General features: G+C 37.7%; 1 protein-coding gene across 2 annotated transcripts in view; it reads left to right on the top strand.

Annotated features, from left to right (window-relative positions):
• The window catches only part of LOC132145659 (zinc finger protein ZFPM2-like), a 57952-nt gene extending 43186 nt beyond the window's left edge, over positions 1 to 14766 (top strand). The window contains exons 6-8 of one of the 2 annotated variants that reach the window (XM_059556829.1): positions 7588 to 7794; positions 11022 to 11246; positions 12269 to 14766. In XM_059556829.1, the coding sequence (XP_059412812.1) occupies positions 7588 to 7794; positions 11022 to 11246; positions 12269 to 14589 (2753 nt within the window). In that variant the 3' untranslated portion in view covers positions 14590 to 14766. The remainder of the gene's footprint in view (positions 1 to 7587; positions 7795 to 11021; positions 11247 to 12268) is intronic. The other variant, XM_059556830.1, reaches the window with a different exon arrangement.
• The last annotated feature ends 5234 nt before the right edge of the window (positions 14767 to 20000 follow it).

Consider the following 20000-nt stretch of genomic DNA (forward strand, 5'->3'; position numbering starts at 1 on the left):
TCAGCTGGAGGATACTCCACCGAGCGGCAGACATCTTCCCAGCGTGAGCGCAGTGACGATCTACTGAGAGAAATAACAAAGTGATTTGCATAGTATGTCATTCATCGACCATAATCCCTAGTGAGGCCCGGCAGTGTCCTGTTGTGTGTCTAACAGCTCCTGAGAAAGAGAAGGTGACGGACGAGTGTAAGAGCGCAGCTGCTTATTTACCACAAGTACACAGATTTGAGAAAAAAACTCAAATCTGAAATCTAACTTGCATCGTTTACATTTACGGTAACCTTATGTTTACATTTAGCCTGTTCACCTGTTTTATTAGCATTTGTATTTATTAACTATTCTGTAAACCTTTTAGCCTTTAAATTTATTTTTACATTCACCAATTTTGTTAACAATTATTATTGTTAACTATTTTGTTAATGTTTACACTTATGTTTACTTTTTTTACATTTCCCTTTACATTTGCCTTTATTTACTTAACATTTGCCTTTAAATTAATTTACTTCTACATTTATTCATTTGAGTAGCATTTACCTTTAGATTTGCCTTTGTTTACCTATTTTGTTTAATGTTTACACTTGAATTTTGTGATTTTGTTTACATATTTGCCTTTGGTTACTAATTTTGTTAATGTTTGCTATTTTGTTGATGTTTCTCTTTGCATTTGAATTAGTTTGCCAATTTTGTTGATATTTACATTTATATTTATGTAAATATTTTTATGTTTTCCCTTTCATATACCTTTGTGTGGTTTTATCAATAGTTTTAGATTACTTGTATTAATAATAATAATTTAAACATTTTTTATTAACGTTTACCTTAATATTTGCCTTTACATTTATATGTTTCATCTAACCACATTGTAAATGTTCATCTTTGCATATGCATATATTTACACAATTATTTTGCTAATGGTCCCTTTTACATGGATTTGTTTACTTATTTTGTTAATGTTTACATTTATGTTTACTTTTCCCTTTAGATTTGCTTTTGCGTTAGCCTTCGTTTACCTGTATTGGTGCTGTTTTCAATTTTATTTTGTTAATTTTTACACCTTTGTGTTCTTTTATGTTTACCTTTGTTGTATATTTTGTTATCATTTACATTATTTTTCACCTTTATGTTTGCATATCTTTTAAAAACTACCTTTATGTTCACACTTACATTCATCATCTACATATTTTATCATCTATTTTCTATTTTGCAAGCTGCATGCTTACAAGCACACATATGCTGTATGTGCATCTCAATTCACCGACACGTCAGCCAGGCAACGTATAGCATTGACGGTGCGGCACGCAGCTATTAGGGAGCTGTCACAAAGCTTAATTACACATTGGGATATGGAAATTAGTTGCTGCCTGTCAGTGCGTCTGTGATTTGAATGCTTCATATGTAACACAGAGAGACTTTCAAGAAAGACTTCAATCAGAAATGCTAAAATAACGGAGTTGAACGGCTAGCCACACTTTCCTCCGTCTTTATTAAGATCACCGCATTATGAAAAACAGTAAGCGAGGGGGAGGGAGGATGGGTCTATCTCAGGCAGAATTGATGTGGTTCTATCCATATTCATATTCAGCAGCAGCTGTTATCGCTTAAAAGGCTTTCTAATTACAACAACAAGACAAAAACTGCTTGGATACGGTCCAGACCCGCTAAATGATAAAATAAGCACTCATTCACTCTCTCGCTTACTTTCTCTCTCTCTTCCTCTCTTAATCTCCACAAAGCACCTTGGAGTCTACTCACCCAAATACATGCCAATGAACAGGGAAAGTGCCATTCGGAGATGCAGGTGTCACGTTTGATAAGAAACTTCTGGATTAAATATGCTGTGGCTAATGAGCAGCCGGGCGAGCCAGTGAGGGTGCAACCATGGGCACGATTGTTCTCCGGCTGATAACATTCTGCGGAAGAAACAGCCAAATTCCATCATTTAATAAACAGCCCCGGCCTCTATCAGAGAGAGCGCCTGGATCCCCGTGTTAAGTGGGAGACATTGCTTTTCATTATGCCAATCTCAGGGGGCTTCCATAGGGGTGTGGAGGTGTGGCGACAAACAAATTGTCCCATATTTAGACACGTTTGTTTGTGTGCATCTGTGTGTGTGAGTGTGTGTGTGTGTGTGTGTGTGTGTGTGTGTGTGTGTGTGTGTGTGTGTGTGTGTGTGAGAGAGAGATTTCTTCTGAGTGTTTCTCAGAGGTGCAGCTGGAGTTAAAATCTTCAACTTGTTTTTTGTAAGGGAATGCATCACTATTGCCGTTGCTCTTTAATTAAAAAAAAAATTGTGTAGGATCTACTTTGAAACAATTGAAATTGCACATAAATGTCGCAGATTATTATGAAGATTTGGTAAGTCACACACTGAATTAAATGTGAGGATTTGAAGTTGAAAAGACTGAAGTAGGATTTTCTTGTCAAACATATTCCAATGATTTGTTTATTTACCTTTTTTATTTAATAGTTTTATTTACAACTTTTTTTATTTTTACGGTGTACTTACTGTTAGGAATTTGAACAAAACCAAATATTCAACTTAAAGGAGTCATATGATATGATTTCAATTTTTCCTTTCTCTTTGGAGTGTTAAAAGCTCTTGGTGCATGAAGAAGATCTGTAAAGTTGCAAAGACTAAAGTATCTAATCCAAATAGATATTCTTTATCAAAGTTAACAAGACACAAGAAAAAACAAACACAATGGAGAGCTGTTATTGTAGAAATTAATGTTTGCAATTGAAATTGACACAAACATTGTTTTTCATGTTTGATACTGTAAATCTGGCTGCTTTAAAACAATCTATAAAGTGGTTATACAAATAAACGTGACGTGACTTGACCGGAATGCCACATTTCAGAGCTTGTGCAAACATGTCCACTTCTCTGTGATCAGATGCTTTCTTAACTGCTGTTTTCTCACCACTGCCATTTCTGTTATGTGCTTATTTTGTTATTGAGAAGAAAGCATGCAGAACATATTTACATAATCGGTTGTTAAGGGTTCAATTCTCACTATTAACTAGTTGCTTATTAGCATGCATGTTACTATCATATTGGCTCATTTTAGCACATATAAATCACAATATTTAATGCCTTACTCTGCATGATCATATTTTAAACCCTTAATCCTACACATACCTAAACTTACGAACTATTAATAAGAAGCAAATTAGGAGTTTATTGAGGCAAAAGTCATACTTAATTATTATTTGTGATAACTGGTCCTTAACCACTTCAGCTGTTATTTTGATTTTTTGAGAATTAGGCATATGCAATATTGGACCCACCGGTGGGTCCCCAGAGTTGATGTGGTTAAAATAAAGTGTAACCACAAATTCAACTAAATTTCAAACATATTTTTACCCCGAAACGAAGCGCGAAAAAGGCATTCACTGTGAGTATACCAGGGCCTTAAGTGACACACATTCATCTAATTTCCTCTATCAGTAAATAACTCTGGAGGTCAAAGATTGCACTCTTCAAGGTCATTTAGATGCCATATTGAACCCTTCGGACTGACATAAAGAAAGGAAAAAGGAAAGTGAGACAGATACAGGTCTTGACCTGTCACTCATAAGGAGCTTAGTTCACCCAGCCAGTAAAATTTCACTCTCTGCCAGCATTCGCTTTAGCCGGACCAGTAGGCTAGCTGTCAGGAAGATGATTCATTTCTCAAAGCTCATATTAAGAAATTGGAAAATAGCGGGATAATTTTTTTTGGCAGACCTGTCAAGCTACCGCTGCTCTTCGGTTTGAACCTGAAAGCCGGGGGTGTGGTGTGCTGTGGTAAAATAAACACTGACCTCACCGCCTCATGAATATACAAAAAGAGGCATAACTTCACACCCTGCTACACCCGCCAGATGACTGGCCGTGCCTCACAGGAAGACACACGATGCCCCTCTGGTGTGTGTTTGATGTAGCGCGCGGGCCAGGAGATCAATGAGGGTGCAGGTGTGCGGGGCAGATGGTGGAGAGGTGATACCCGGGGCGCTGGCCAGGAACACAGGAGCTCCATGAGGGCGGCCCCTGAGGGAACGGAGCCGTATGACTGATGCACTCTGGGATGCAGATGTGATTTATGGAAGGGAGCAGTGAAAGTGAGCTCCCCGCTGTCTCACACACACTGCTGCGCTTGCAAGATCTCTTTATCTTATGCTGGGCGTTTTAAGACACTTTTTGTATGGTTTTCTTAGGGCTTCATCATTAAACACAGATGCTGGGTGAAATAAAGATGGTCTTGGCCCAAGAACCAAGTAATGAGTCACAGCGCTGCAGTTTAAAGGGAGAGGAGAAGTCACAGTTTATTGTCCTTTTTATTTTAAAATCATACTTGTAGTTTTGAAATAAGGTTAAAGAAGCATGAAGAAAGCAATACAGAATGTTAAAACCTGGTTAACTATATTTATTAAAACCTTATTAGAAATCGCAAGGCTGTGCCACTTTATATTTTGTGGAAATCCAGATTTTTCCAGGATTCTTTGACGTATAGCAAGTTCAAATGAACAGTATTATCTCATATGCAGCATATATGAGATAATGTGTATATAAATTGAAATAAGTAAATCTATTCCCAGCACTATCTGTAGCACTGACAGAAGCAAACAGTATTTAACAGAGGAGCAATCCAACTACCTTTATGAATGATCCTATGAGACCTTGCTTTCAAAGGGGAGGACATCGCCACCTTGCGGTGAAGATGTTACACCAAGTTGACATGTTCAACAGCCCTGATAGGAAAACTATGGCGCTAATAATGTAAATGATTTTAGCCTTGTTTGATGCTCAAACACTATAAAGCTTTCTTGTTTTCTTTCCAGCTTTGACAGATAGAAAATATTTGTTTGAATTCATGGATAAAAGAGAGAGGGAAGAAAGACGCTCATGCATTGCATTTAAAGCTTTCATTGTCTTCACTACAGTGTGATCGTGCCAGAATAAACGCTGGTCAGACAGATTGCTCTGTTTCACTGCCAGAAGACACAAGAACAGGCTGGCCAGAGGCTAAACAACACTTTTATTTTGCTTTATCTATGTTTGAGGATTGTTGCAAATGCTACTATAAATTGTACATTATTCACACACTGCAATTTTTATGTTACTTGTCCTTTATAAACATGCACCATGGTAACTGTAGTCTCTACAAAATACTAGTAACAACAGTTAATAAAACTGGCGACGTGCTCCTGTCATTGTCATCAACAAATTATCAAAAAAGTAGGCTACCTAAATTGTGGCTGTTATGATATTAATGAATTATTATGAATAATGTTGTACTGATGCAAAACCACAATTGCATTAAAACATTTTTTGAACAGTTTTATTGAATGGACATCTGTTCCTTATGTCAGACCCACAATACCAAAAGCTCTGTCAATTATCATTCCTCCGCGGGAGGCATGACAGCACGTCACAGGTCACGTTTTCTCCTTCGGCATGCTGTCAGGGAGCACTCACACATGTTTGAAAGGTAGCATTGAGTGTACTTCATCCTCATTGTCCAACTCTCCAATTAGTTCTTGTCCTAATTCTAGCATTTAGTGCTGGCATATCATGTCTCTTCTTGTTATCTTGCCTTCCAGACTTTTGTAAATAGTCATATTTAAAACTTTAATCCCCTGAATGGAAGATGACGCGCTGACAGAAAGTCCGTCATTTAGACAGATAAATGTAATCTCAGTCTCAAAGCACTCCTCTTCTTTTTAACTGGCTAATGAGTTTGTTCGGCGGACTCCAGTGGAATGTTTCATCCAAAGCCTTCAATTTGATAATGCTGTACTTTCATCCGAGATGTCTATTATTTTTAGCAGCAGCGTCTTCGGTAATAGCTACACTTGTCCCTCACTTGTTTGTTGCTGCTTCAAAGCAATGCATTCGTGTGTAGGACCGCGTGCTGTATATGGGTTCAAAAAGTAATATGTTTCTATTTACCACTATGCTGATTTATGCTGTATTTAGTTGAAAATGGATAAAAGTAGAAGCTTACTACTGGTGTTTCTGAAAAACAAGCTTGTGAGGTCTTGCATTGATACCGCACTGCCAGAAAAAGAAAAATATTTGCAACAAAAAAAATTGAATTTGTGAATTTTATGACAAGTAAAAGGCACTGGTTATGATTTATTGTTAGGCATAAACAAAATATAATCCTTATATTCTGTTTGGATGGGTCTGTTTCATGGGTTCATTTTATATATATATATATATTAGATATTAGATATTAGGGGTGTAAGAAAATATCGATACACGTGAAATACTTCTGACTTATGTGCCCTCTAGAAGTTGCATTCTGCAAGTAAACGTCACTTGATTGTGCCATCCCAAAGAAGTCACTTTTACGGACTTTTAAATTAACTGTTCCCTCCTGGTGGAATGACCTCCCAAACTCTCTGAGCAGCTGAGACCTTAGCCATCTTCAAGAATCGGCTTAAAACCCATCTCTTCCATCTTTATTTGTAGCTCTAACTTTAGCACTCACTGTTCTAATTCTATTCTAAAAAAAAAAAAAAAAACTCTAACTTGCTCGTGCTTTTCTAAATGACAGCTTTCCTTACAATATATACTATTCCTAAAATAAGAAATATCCCAATATATTGCCTTGCTTACAGTATCGCAGTGTATCGCAACATTTCGTATTGCAACCCCTGTATCGTGATACGTATCGTATCACCAGATTCTAGGCAATACAGTCCTAATATACATATACACACACACACACACACACAGTGGAAGTCAATGGTGTCCAAACAAAACGAAGAAAGTTCTTCTTCAAAATGTTTTCCTCGTTCAGTCTACAAGGGACCTCAGATAGCATAAATAACTTGCTTTAAATGGTTAAAGTGGTTAAAATGGGTAAAGTGTTTTTTTTTTCATTTTTTTGGTACCGTTATCTGAGGTCCACTTATAATTTTATCAACAACAACAACAAAAAAAACTTATTTAGAAGTAATATTCTATTTTCTGACTTGTTTTAACCCTCCTCATCAGAGTGATCTGTTTAAATAGGCCTGGAGAATTGTAGACTCAGAAGTAAACGCACACTTCTATGATTGGTTGATAGTTTTGTATGTTAGTCAGTCTTTGTCCTTCACAGATGGACGCTGCTGTGATTTAGGTTAAAACTGCATAAACAATCATATCAAATGATCTGTTTAACAGACAAAGACAACAAACACAATTTTTCCACAACTTGGCACTGCACAGAGTCATGTTGTCTTCAGAGCCATCTTTATCATTTGGTTTCTGCGTAGACTTGGGCGTTCGCCTCTCTCGTAAAAACTACATGCGCAAATTGCTGGGCGGAGCGAAGGAGACAATGATGTTGATTTTCTTCTGAGGAGGTGGTGCTTATCCACATTATTACATCATAGAGTGGCATATTCCACACACAGCTGTGGTCCGGCAGATATATGCCTTCAATATAAGCTGTTTTTATACTAATGACAAAGTTTTGAGTCTCTGAAACTTACAGGATGTTTTTACAGTACAATGACATCTTATATGTCAAAGGATCAAGGGAATTTTGGTTTACTCAGTTCATGACCACTTCAAAATACTCAATTAAATACAAACTTTGCTTTTTCTCACAGGAGGACATGTGTGGTGTTCCACAACTAAAAACATTATGGAAGGAGATGAACTTGCAGGCTGTGTGGTGGATTTGCAATCGCATCTTCAAACACCAGCCCAAACTCCCTACAGTCAAGGGATGTACTCGGCCCGACAGCTGGAAGGCATCCAACTCCTTCCTCAGCAAGCAGCCATGGCATCCATTCTGCCCGGCGCTATCATCAACAGTGAGTGTTGCATTATCAGGCCTCTGCCACAGTGGATAGACTGATTAATGTGCTTGGTTAAAAATGGAAATCCATGTCGAAGAGTCATCACAGTTCTGATGTGCATGTTTGCCATGGATAAGAGAAATACCAAGGGTCGAGGCTGACCTTCAGTTTTGCAAGAATTAGATATTTGCCCTCTTCCATTCTCTAATCATAGTTAACAAGAATTTGATGCAAACAACAGTGCATTTGCTTTGATGGGGTCTATAGGGTTGAGTTATGTGGTAAATCTCTTTACTTCATAATAAAAATTACAGCTACAGTGCCCTCCATAAGTATTGGAACAGTAAAGACAAAATTGTTCTGTTTGACGTGGAGTCAAGAAATCTGTAAATATGATTAAAAGATGAATATGAGACAAAACTACAGAATGTCTACACAAGGATGTTTTACCAGCTAAGAAGATCAGCACTTTAAGAGTTTCATCTCCCTATCTTATGTGAGCATAAGTATTCAGACAGTTGCCTCACAGGTCTTTCTAAGTGTTCAGCTGTGTCCTGTTGAATTAATTATTCAGATATTAAAAGCAGGGAATGTATCTTATCAGTACATCCATTGAATCCATCTTGAATTCGATGTTGACACTAGTGGTCGACTATTATGTGTTTTTTGCTAGCCGATATCTTGGAAAGCATGGGGGGGCCGATAACCGATATAAAGCCGATATGATTTTTTAATTAAAACATTTATTACTATTTAAGAAATTTGAAATCATTTGACAATGGATTAAAAAATAAATGTGTAAAAGAAACATGCTTTTTATTTAGATGACAGTACTTTTCACAAATAAATAAATATTTAATAAAAATATAATTTAAAAAGAAAGAAAACTGTAACCTAGAGGGCTCTCAGTATTCTTGGAAGTTTGTGTGCACTGGGAATCATATTTTTCAAATAAAGCCAGGGTAACCCTCATTTTACACACAGCACACTGTGAAAATGACATGAATATGACAGTGGGCAAATGCATAAAGCATAGCATGAGTTTAAAGTTTAAAACATCCAATTCACACGGACCGGCTGTCACACAGAGAACATGTGATCATGCTGGATAAAAATGCACACTTCACAAGATCTCACAGCTGGATTCGACTAAGTTTGCAAGGCTGGTGAAATTAAATCTTCATTAGTCTTTCAAAGATTTGTTTAAATTATATAAATGCGTATTTGCTTAATGCTAACAGAAAATGAGAAAGTATTATAATGTTTGCCTTTCTATAACTAATAGGTCTAATATTAAAGCAATCAACATTCAACATTGTTACGGAAAAGGTGAGGAAGTTACATGACCTGCGGTGCGCTTGCGGCATTCTGAAAAGTTTAGATGTTTTTAACTCGATGCGGTGCGGACGCGCCTAGAAAAAACAAGCTCGTCGCACCGCGTGCGCGCGTCGCTTCCATTATGAGTGCGCATGCTGCGCGCCTACATTTGACATAACGAACTTGAGCGCGCAAAAGACGCGATATGTGAACGGCCCCTTATGCGTGTGTGTGCGCCGCGCTCGTTCTTGTTGTGTGTGTGTGTGACTGACAGACAGCCTCCGCGGCGCGCATGAGAGATCTCGCCGATTTCACAGACAAACGTCTTAATAATATCGCAAATTAGAAATGTGTGGTAAGATAAAATGTGCACGATAACATTATTAAGCAAATCTCTTCGCCATCATCACTCTTTATTATTAAGCGGGAGTTTTCATACTGTTATGTCTGTGCATGCGCCGCGCTCGTTGTGGTGTGTGTGTGTGACGCCTGTTTCACACATACTTTGTCTGCAGTGCATATACGTTGCGTATTTTTGACACACCCATGTTAACGGATTCCAGCGTTCACACTGCACGCGGTTGCGGTCCGTCAGTGCATTCCAGAAGCAGTGCGTCTGCAGCAGTGCAGTGATCGTTTACATACCGAGTCTATTTTTGCTGTGCTGCATGTGCTGAATTAAAGTGACAGTGCATTGTTCGCGGTAAAAATTAACATGGATTGACACGGAAAGTTAGTCATTTCACAATAAATATATTGTGAATATTTAAAATTATATAATTGAAGCCTACTGTGTTTCACACGCAACATATGGGTTTTGGCTAGATTTAAAACAAGAAATAGAGCAACTTTAGAGAACAAGGCAACATTTATATGCACTTTTATAGAGGCAGAAAAACTAAGCTATTTAAGACCCGTTGGATTGCGTGTAATAAAGATTTAAATGCAAAAGGCAGGAGAGTCGACTGTTTCTGTCAGTGGTATACATTCATGTATATAAATCATTTTATATACATGATTTGATATCAAAATAATGGACAAATGTTGTGTTTTGTGGCTTAAACAGGCGTGGATCAGTAGCGGACTGCAAACGCGTCCTGTGTGAAAGCACAATGGGTCCGTGCTGCTTCAGCACCACATACGTAACGCACTCGGACTGCATATGCACTGCAGATGGATTATATGTGAAACAGGCGTGACTGACAGACAGCCTCCACGGTGCACATGAGAGATCTTGCAGATCTCACAGACAAACGTCTTAATATGATCACACATTAGAAATGTTTGGTGAGATAAAATATGCACGATAAGATTATTAAGCAAAAATACATAGTACATTAATTTTTTCCCCTCCAGTACCGAAAGCAGAACCGATACCGTCAGATCTTACTGATACTATGGTCTTTCATAATTTAGCCCCGGGGCCATTTTAATACCGGGTTTCGGTACCCATCCCTAGAGGGCACTGTATATTATATGCCAGCATCCATCTGGGAGTGATGCGCTCTTGAGCCTAATATTTTCTTTTCTTTCTTTTCTTTTCTTAGTATAGCATTAATCAAATAATATAACAAATACTATAAAATAAATTTAAAAGAAAATATTAGATATTATTATTATAAAATATGTTATGAATTGCTGCAAAGCATTTAAACCTGGACAAATATGTAAAATATTTGAACTTTTCAAAAAATAAAAGTATATTATAAAGCAAATAAGAAATATTTATGATTCTGGACTATTCCAAGGCCACTTATCAATTCTGTATAAAATGATTAAAAAAAAAGTAAAATAGAAGCAGTTTTCTACTAGTCTCAGATTTCTTGACCCCACTGTATTTAACTTCTGTAATTTTAGATGTTGGTTTTTCGAAAGCTTTAGATGATACAATATGGATAAGCTTATGTCCATTTCTGTCTTTGTAGAAGACATCTTCCCCTGCAAGGCTTGTGGCATCTGGTTTCGGAGTGAAAGAAACCTCCAGGCCCACCTTATGTATTACTGCAGTGGGCGACAAAGGGACCCTGGGATGGTGGCAGAGAAAAACACTAATATCAGCCATCAAATGCTCCGCAATTGCACATACCCCAAATGCAATATGAGCTTTACAGGCTCGCATGCCTTGGAAATGCACTTATCCGCACATAACAGTGAGTAGACCAAGAAGACATTGTTTTTCAGATAACCATTTGACCATTTGATAACCATTTGTCACAAATAAGAAATACACACTTATTTAACTAGTCTGGTCAGGTTGGTTTGGTCCTGGAGTGCTGCTGTCCTGCAGAGTTTAGCCTGAAGGCATTGCTTAGCTTGTTCAGGTGTGTTTGATTAGGGTTGGAGCTAAACTCTGCAGGACTGTGGCACTCCAGGACCAATGTTGCCTATCCCTGGTCTAGTTTAATATCCAGGAATACTTCACTTTCTGTGTTCTGTTCCATCTCATGCACAGCTGCGTAAATACAGCTTTCAAAGTATACTCAAATGTAGATGAGCATGCATGGACAAGTTTGATACATGCACAGTACCACCTAATAGACTCTCAACATTCATCTCGCGCATGCTCTGTTGTGCACATACAATCCGCTGACACTTTTGATGATTAAAATTGCTTCACACAAACAGAGTGTGGAACATGGATGGACAAGTATACTTTGTGCTTTAGGGGTGTCTAAACCTATCTCTGGCGGGCCATTGTTCTGCAGAGTTTAGCTCCAACCCTAATTTAACACCGCAGTTTTGGGCAAGTGTTACATGGTCAGGCTGCAAAACCAGCTTAGGCTGGTTTGAGGTGTTTTTTGGTAGTTCAGTAGAGAGGACAGGTAATTATGGGTATAGTGCAGGAGTGTCCAAACTTGTTCCTGGAGGGCTGAGGTCTTGCAGAGTTTAGCTCCAACCTTAATTAAACACACCTAAACCAGCTAAACAAGGTCTTCAGACTAGAAACTTTCAGGTAAGCGATTTGGAGCTGATTGGAAATAAAATCTGCAAGATATTTGACCTCCAAGAACAGGATTGTGCACCCCTGGTACAGACGATTAGTAAACTGGATTTAAACTAAAGTTATCTGCACAAGCACCATGACTCAACATATAGGAGCCTTGGTTAGACTCAACTTTGTATTGTAGTGTTGCTCATTAACACCATTTCTGTTTTCTTTTTGTTTATCAAGGTCTCAAGTCAGATGAGATCACCACTGGAAGCAATTTGAAATGCACAATTTGTGACTACACTGCAGAAACCCTTATGGTACTCCAGCACCACATCCTTTCCCATCTGTCCCAAAACGGCCTAAGATGTGGTCACTGCCATTTCACATTCCAAACCCCCAGAGAACTGGTCAAACACCAGGAGCTACATGGACATAGCTGTACGCTCAACAAACTCAAAGAAGACAAAGCTGATAACTCTCCTAGCAGCATTAGAGGTAGTCCTCAACAAGTCAGAGCTAATGCAAACATGAAAGACCTTCAGGAAAGCACAATACAATGTGATAGAAGTCAAATGTCAGAGCTGGAAAGCACAGAAAGTAGCCAGACATCCACTAAGGGTGAGGGAAACTCAATAAACAAGGCCAGTGTTTCATTCTCCAGAGTAAAGTCAGAACCTTCCAGTCCCCGTTTAGCCTCTTCACCCATTCAACACCACCTGCCTCCTGCATTTCCCTTACCCCCTTTCATACCACATGTCCCATTCTCACAGGATATTACAGTGGGCCCGCAAGCATCTGAGATACTGGCCAAAATGTCGGAGTTGGTCCATCACCGGTTACGTCACGGGGGACATTCTTACCCTCCAGTCATGTACAGCACACTTGTCCCAAAAGGAGCAACGTGCTTTGAATGCAATATCACCTTCAATAACCTTGATAATTATTTGGTGCACAAGAAGCACTACTGCAACAGTCGTTGGCAAAACACACACAAGCCACATGACTTCCCTGGACTTCTGGATAAACCAGCAGGCACTGTAAGCCCGAAAATTGGAGCTAGTTTAGCTGTTATGCTAAATGCCGGCCATCCATCTGAAGTGAAAGGGCATGAGCCTAACCCTTGCAATCCCATCGCAGGTGGAAAAGTGACAGATGAACTGTCGGTGCAAGTTAAAAAAGCGTCTACTCCATCTGGTGCACAGGAGAGACCAAATGGTACACAGCTGGATTTACAAAGCCAGAAAATGCCACCCACTGAAACTGACCCCAACCACACAACATGCGACGCCTGCAAGATCACCTTTACTCGACATGAGACCTACATGGTGCACAAGCAGTATTACTGTGCCACTCGGCATGATCCTCAAGTGAAACGTACAAACAATAAAGGAGCAGCCAATCAGAAGACAGTACGTCCTCGTAAAAGAAGAAAGGCATATGAGCTGGCCACTCCTGAACAAGAACAAATGCCTCCTTTGGGTATGCCATCATTTCTTGGTATGCCCACTATAGGAGGTCCATACATGTCAAAAGACACACTGGATAGCTTCAGGGACCATCAGAGGTACAACATGATCCAGGGGTTAGTGCCCAAATATCCAGAAGCTTCATTGACAGTTTCAAAATCAGCTCTTGTGTCAAAATGTAATACAATCTCTAAGGAAGAAGGTGATGCACCTATAGATCTCAGTAAAAAATGCATGCCACAGTTTGACAACACTTCGGTTTCCTCTAAAGGACTTATGGATTATCATGAGTGTGTTGTGTGCAAGATAAGCTTTAACAAAGTTGAGGACTATCTCAAGCACAAACAGAACTTCTGCCCAGGTACTATTTTGCAAAACACTTCTGGTGAGAAAAAAAGCAACAAAAAGGAAGGTCCTAGAAATACTAGCACCCTTTTAGAGAGTGCACTCTTTGGGCTCTCAGCTCCACATGGAAAGATTGAGCATCCAAATGCAACTTCTGACATCCAAGCTTTCAGTGAGGAACAACCAATCCCGATAAAAGATGACATGAGGAGTGTGTTTCAGCCCTCTGGTGGTTACCCAGGTCCTGCTAAGAAAATGAAACCCGATGAACAAATCTGGCCTTACTATGAAATCAAAGCCACTGATTATGCTACAGGGATGATGGTCTCACAAAGTGAACGGAGGCAGAGTCCAAATGAGGGCAGTGAGGGGGAAAAATACCAGCCGATGCCAGATGGTAGCCATCTTAGCACAGATGACCCTGAGAATCAGAGCAAGTCTTCATCCTTAAAGGACAATCTTGACCTTGAGGACAAGATGGAAGATGCTGGAATTAAACAACATGGTTCCCCTACATCGGAGAGCCATGCAGAAAGTCCCATCAACTGTAAGGAAAGCACAATTCTGGTGCCATCTTTAAAGACAGAGGAAGTCTCAACAAGCTTCAAAAGAGTGTTGAATGGGTCCATTGCCACCACAAGTAATGTAAAGTACTGCCGTCCTTGTGACATCCAGTTCAACAACCTCTCAAACTTTATAACACACAAAAAGTTCTACTGCTCATCACACACAGCAGAGCATGTGAAATAGTGGACCTGCACCCTCTAGTCCACAGTACTATAATTGTTAGAGCTGTTAACCAGCATCACATCTTGAATTCACATGGCCCGGGACATTATAAAGATGGGCCCAAGCCCCTAGAACATGTAATAAATGCAAAGGCACCAGGACAACTAACCAAGCTGTCCCCCTTGATGTTGGCCCTTCTGTTTTGAATCTGACAATGGACACTTTTGTTTTTGATGACTAAAAGTGAACATTTGCCCCCTCTTCTTTAAAGTGGACATATTCCATTTTTCACAAGCACCAGTTTCTCTCCTTGTTGTCAACAACGTAAGACATTTTTACAATTCCATGCTGGTGTACTCAGCAGCAGGAGGACAATCAAATCAGAAAATTTATGCTACAGTCATTTATTAGAAACTTTTAAAATATTTGTTGGGAATACTGTGTTGATATTTTTGCGTGTGTGTTTTTTATGTATTCATTTATTTAATAATAGTTGCAGCTCTAAAAAGAAAATGCAGATCTGAGATGAAAAACAGGTTTGTGAAAGATGTATTCTTTTACAATTACAGAAAGACGCCACATGAATGGTAGAAACTGATTAAAAAGAAAAATCTTCAGATAGTGGAGTAACCTCTGACTGACTAATGTTTTATCATATCCTTAAATATGGCAATCAAGTTTTCTGGATTAATAATTGTTAATACCTGTAGAGTCTAGTTTGTCCTTGATGTTTCTTTATGCTTCCATATGTTTTTCTTGTCAATGCAGAACTCTTCTTAAAAATTGACCTGTATGTGTGTTTGTTGATTCATTATCTCTTTTTTAAATATTTTGCTTCTAATGCAATACTTTTTCAAAGATCAAACATTATTTTACTTAGACCCCCAGAAATCATCTGTGTAAAGTGTTTACTAAAGTCTTGCTGGAGAAGGGTTTACACTCGGTATGGATGACTCGTTATAATATTTCCTACCGAAAAAAAAAAAAAAACTAAAAAAACAAAACAAAAAAACACAAACAAAGAATAATAATAATTTCTCAAAAAAAAAAAGAAAAAAAAAGAAGAAAGAATTTTTTTTTTGTCAAAATGTGTTGCTATGCATGTACCTGTATGGAATGAAATTCCAGAAATGTGGGAAATGTTATTTTATGTGACATAAAAATTAAAATTCTAATCTCAGGACAGCAGTGTCAATGAATTTGCTATGTATTATCTCTTTTTTTATCATTAATGCACATATAGTTCACACGATCTATAGAACAGTAGGAGTGTGAATGGCTAAATGTACAAGCACTAGCACCACCTTATGCTAGTTGAATAGAAATTGCCATTTTCAATCTCATACTGCAATCAAATATTCCTGTTTAAAAGCCACCTTTCTGTACAGAAAATATGTTATATGCTTTGAATGAGGTTGCCAGGTCTGCGTAACAAAATCCGCCAAATTGGTACTCAAAACTAATCCATTCTGGGGAGGATTGGCTATCAAAACTAATTAAAATCACTCTAAAATCACCTTAAGGGGAGTCAAAGTCTTCTTCCAGGTAGTCTAAAAACAACAACACGCAGCCACAGTATAAAAAAGCCATTTCTCAGTGAAACTTTTGTGTGTGTTGAAATAAATGTGGTTGGGAAGCTCTGAGCTACGCAACAAGGTAGGCCGTCTTACTACAATGAAGGTGCTTATGGACAGTGTCATTTATATATATTTCACATGACGAACAATCATATTTAGAGGTGCAACATCAATCTTTCACAGACATTCTCACTAAAATGTGTGTAGAATGCAATTTTTACAATACCACTCACTTATCATCGGTGAATTAAGTTCTTAACTTGTGTTCTTCTTATTTACTCATTGGTTAATCGATACGTTTCACCTGTTCCTTGTTTTCTCCCGCAGTCTGTGTATTTATGTTGTCCTTTTTGGTTCACTTCTTGGTCTTTTTTTTTTTTTAAGTACACAAATAAAAATGTATTTTATTTATAAATTGAAACCCATTTTAAAAAGTATACAAAGATTAAAAACAAAGATTCCACAAAGATTAAAAACTGTGCGTTAGTGACGCAAAGTCCGATTCATTTCCACGAACCGGTTCTTTTCGGACAGATCAGTTCAAAAAGCCGAAAAAAAAAATCAAGCAATAACGTCTCTAAAGTATGCATTTCCATGTTGTATCATTGAAAAATTTCAATAAGTAATTTATGACAAAACATTTTGAAACATTCAAAAACCAATATTGATTAGCCTACAATTTGGATAAGATTCTTAAAAGTTTCACATCAATACAGACATTGATGCACAAACACGGATATGTTCTACATGTCTAAAAAATTAATAAACCATTCTTATAAACTCATTTTTAAATAATATATGCATGCACAAACTATTGTAAATAGTGCAGTCCTCCGTAATCCTTGTCAAACTACGACAGTTGAACCGGCTCAGTCGGTTCTTTTTGAGCTGGACGTGTATGGCGTTATTTTTGTGCCTCAATCCTGAGCGAGTAATTGTAAGTTTTGAGCACAGAGAAATATATTTTGCAAGCACATTACATTTATTTTGAACAGAAATTAACAATCGCAAAAAAAAAATAATAATTGTTTGAGCAAAGAAAAAACGATTCCATGCTCAATAAATGTATTTGCTTGCTTGCTATTATCCATATTAACAAGCAGTAATAACCCCTCTCACGTAGTTTATTCAGGTGCTCTCTCACAAACTCTCTCTCTCTGTCTCAACCTCTTAATTCTGTGTGCGCTTGACTCTTGACACACGCTCGCTCAACTTACAACAGCGTTACAAGTGTGCCACAAAATCAACCAATCGGAAGATTAAAGATCAGTTGTGATTGGCTGTTGGTCTCCAATCAAATCGCTAGTAGAACCAAAGTCCGTGTACGTTTTGATAATTTAATTTCCTATTTAGAATTCATTAACAATTTTTTTTCAAAAACAATTAAAAAATCAAAGCTCTTTACATTCTTTGCATGTGATTTATCAACACCTAGTACATCTTAAAATATACAGCTCATGAAAAATAAAAGTTCCAGATGGACAAACATTAAACACATAAACCAGTGTGAATAAACTATACCTTAAAATAAATTTGGAGGTAGGCTGAAAAAGCCAGAATTGGAAGTTTTAAGTAGTTGTACAGCTTGAAGTGTGAAGTCTATTCTTGTACACAGATATGGCATACTCATGGCAGTACACATGAAATTCATGTATATATTTGTCACTTAAACTATTGTAAACAAAAATCCTGTTGCCCCCTCTAGTGGACATTAAGTGTTAAGGCCTTCATTGCTCAGAAAACAAAAGTGACTAGGATTTTTTGGGAAGTTAAGTCTGACCAGTTATACAGCAACGAGTCAGACGAGTCTGAAGATCTGAGCTGAATTTGGTGCAACATTAAAGTTCTAGTCGGTGTCAATTACTCTCATAATAAATAATAATAATGTTAAAATATATGTTGGCTTTCGCAAGCCCAACAAAGAAGACTAAGAAGAGAAACATTCAATTTAGTATGTAATTAAACTATTATTACTAATTTAACTATATTAATTTTCACAATTATTAATGTCACACAAACATACCTAGTGCCTTTAGACTTAAAAGACGAAAGTAATAAATGTTACAGACATATTACCATGGAACTGTTCAGTCTATTATTGATTTTTATTTTCACTTCACTTTTATCCAAAGGAGACAGAACTATTTGCACTGTATTTATCAATGGGATATTATTCATACAATACTATAACCTAGAAATAATTTAAAGGGGTGACTTCCAAGTCACAGCAGCACGAATTATGTGACCAGCCACATCTATTTCAAATATTATGCTAATTAACAGTGAGTGGTGGTTTCAGACATTACAGTGCCGCACTCGTACTGACTCTTATTCTGCCTGAAAGAATGAAAAGACATGCTGAAGGCGGAGCGATTCGACCAATCAGATGAAAGCATCGTTTCAGCACCGCCCGCAAGTGCGCATGAAATATTGAAGCCATAAACCAATTTGTAAACCCCAAACGACAAAATGAGATAGAGCCAAAAACTCATTTTCCGTTTGTTAAACGGAAAAACGAATAAACGAGCCATTTTTCCATTTCTCGTTATTGATTTCAAAATAGGAAATGATTGCTTTGGTTTGGTTCTACTAGCGATTTGATTGGAGACCAACAGCCAATCACAACTGATCTTTAATCTTCCGATTGGTTGATTTTGTGGCACACTTGTAACGCTGTTGTAAGTTGAGCGAGCGTGTGTCAAGAGTCGAGCGCACACAGAATTAAGAGGTTGAGAGAGAGAGAGGGGGACGTGACAGGAGCGCAGAGAATAAGTTTGTGAGAGAGCACCTGAGTAAACTGCGTGAGAGGGGTTATTACTGCGCATTAATATGGATTATAGCAAACAAGCAAATACATTTATTGAGCACGGAATAATTTTTTCTTTGCTCAAACGATTTTTTTTTTTTTTGCGATTATTAATTTCTGTTCAAAATAAAATGTAATGTGCTTGCAAAATATAGTTCTCTGTGCTCAAAACTTACAATTACTCGCTCAGGATTGAGGCACAAAAATAACGCCATAGACGTGCTATTTCAGCTGTGCCTGTGCGTGCTGCATCATCAACCCAGAACTAAAGTTCTATTCAGTTCGATTTATGAACCGTCTCAAAAGAACGAATCGTTCAAGAATCAAACATCACTACTGTGCATTTAAGGAAATTGTGAATTAGATTAATAAGGGTAATGATTCTTTTTTTGGACCCCAAAGTCAAATGTTTATTGAAGTCTAGGTGGAGAAGAGTTTACACTTGCCATGAATGACTCACTGTAATCGTACATAATCTTTATAAAAATAAAATTGTCAACATATGTATGGCTATGCACATATCAAAAGAAATTCCAGAAATGTAGAAAAATCTCATCTCAGTCCAGCATTAATGGATTATACATAGATGAATAAGATAAGAATTCTTTACAGTTTAAATAAAAAAAAAAGAGTCTGCTCCTGCACGAAAGCAGATACATATTTTCTCGAGTTACCATTTTACATCTGACTGAATTTTTAAACTTCATTGCTGCATTTTTAAATCCTAAAATAACAAACATAATGGCATTCAGATGTTTTCTCTCAAATCCACAGCAGATTGTAAAAGTTTTATTAGTCTGTGTTATCCCTTACACCAGTGTTTCTCAGCTCTGTCCTGGAGCCTCAACACCGCACGTGTTAAATGTTTTCTTCAACAAACACAACTGATTCAGGTCCCCAGCTCATTAGGAGAATGATGATATGGCAAACAAAAGGGACATGAGGCTTGTTTGAGATGAGCACATCACTGAAACACAATGGTGAATTCACACAAAGAAAACCTCAGCTGGTGTAAATTTCTACTCTTGATTCATTTTAACATGTAGTGA

The sequence above is a fragment of the Carassius carassius genome, chromosome 8, assembly GCF_963082965.1.
Source record: "Carassius carassius chromosome 8, fCarCar2.1, whole genome shotgun sequence".
In the NCBI taxonomy this organism is placed as follows: domain Eukaryota; kingdom Metazoa; phylum Chordata; class Actinopteri; order Cypriniformes; family Cyprinidae; genus Carassius; species Carassius carassius.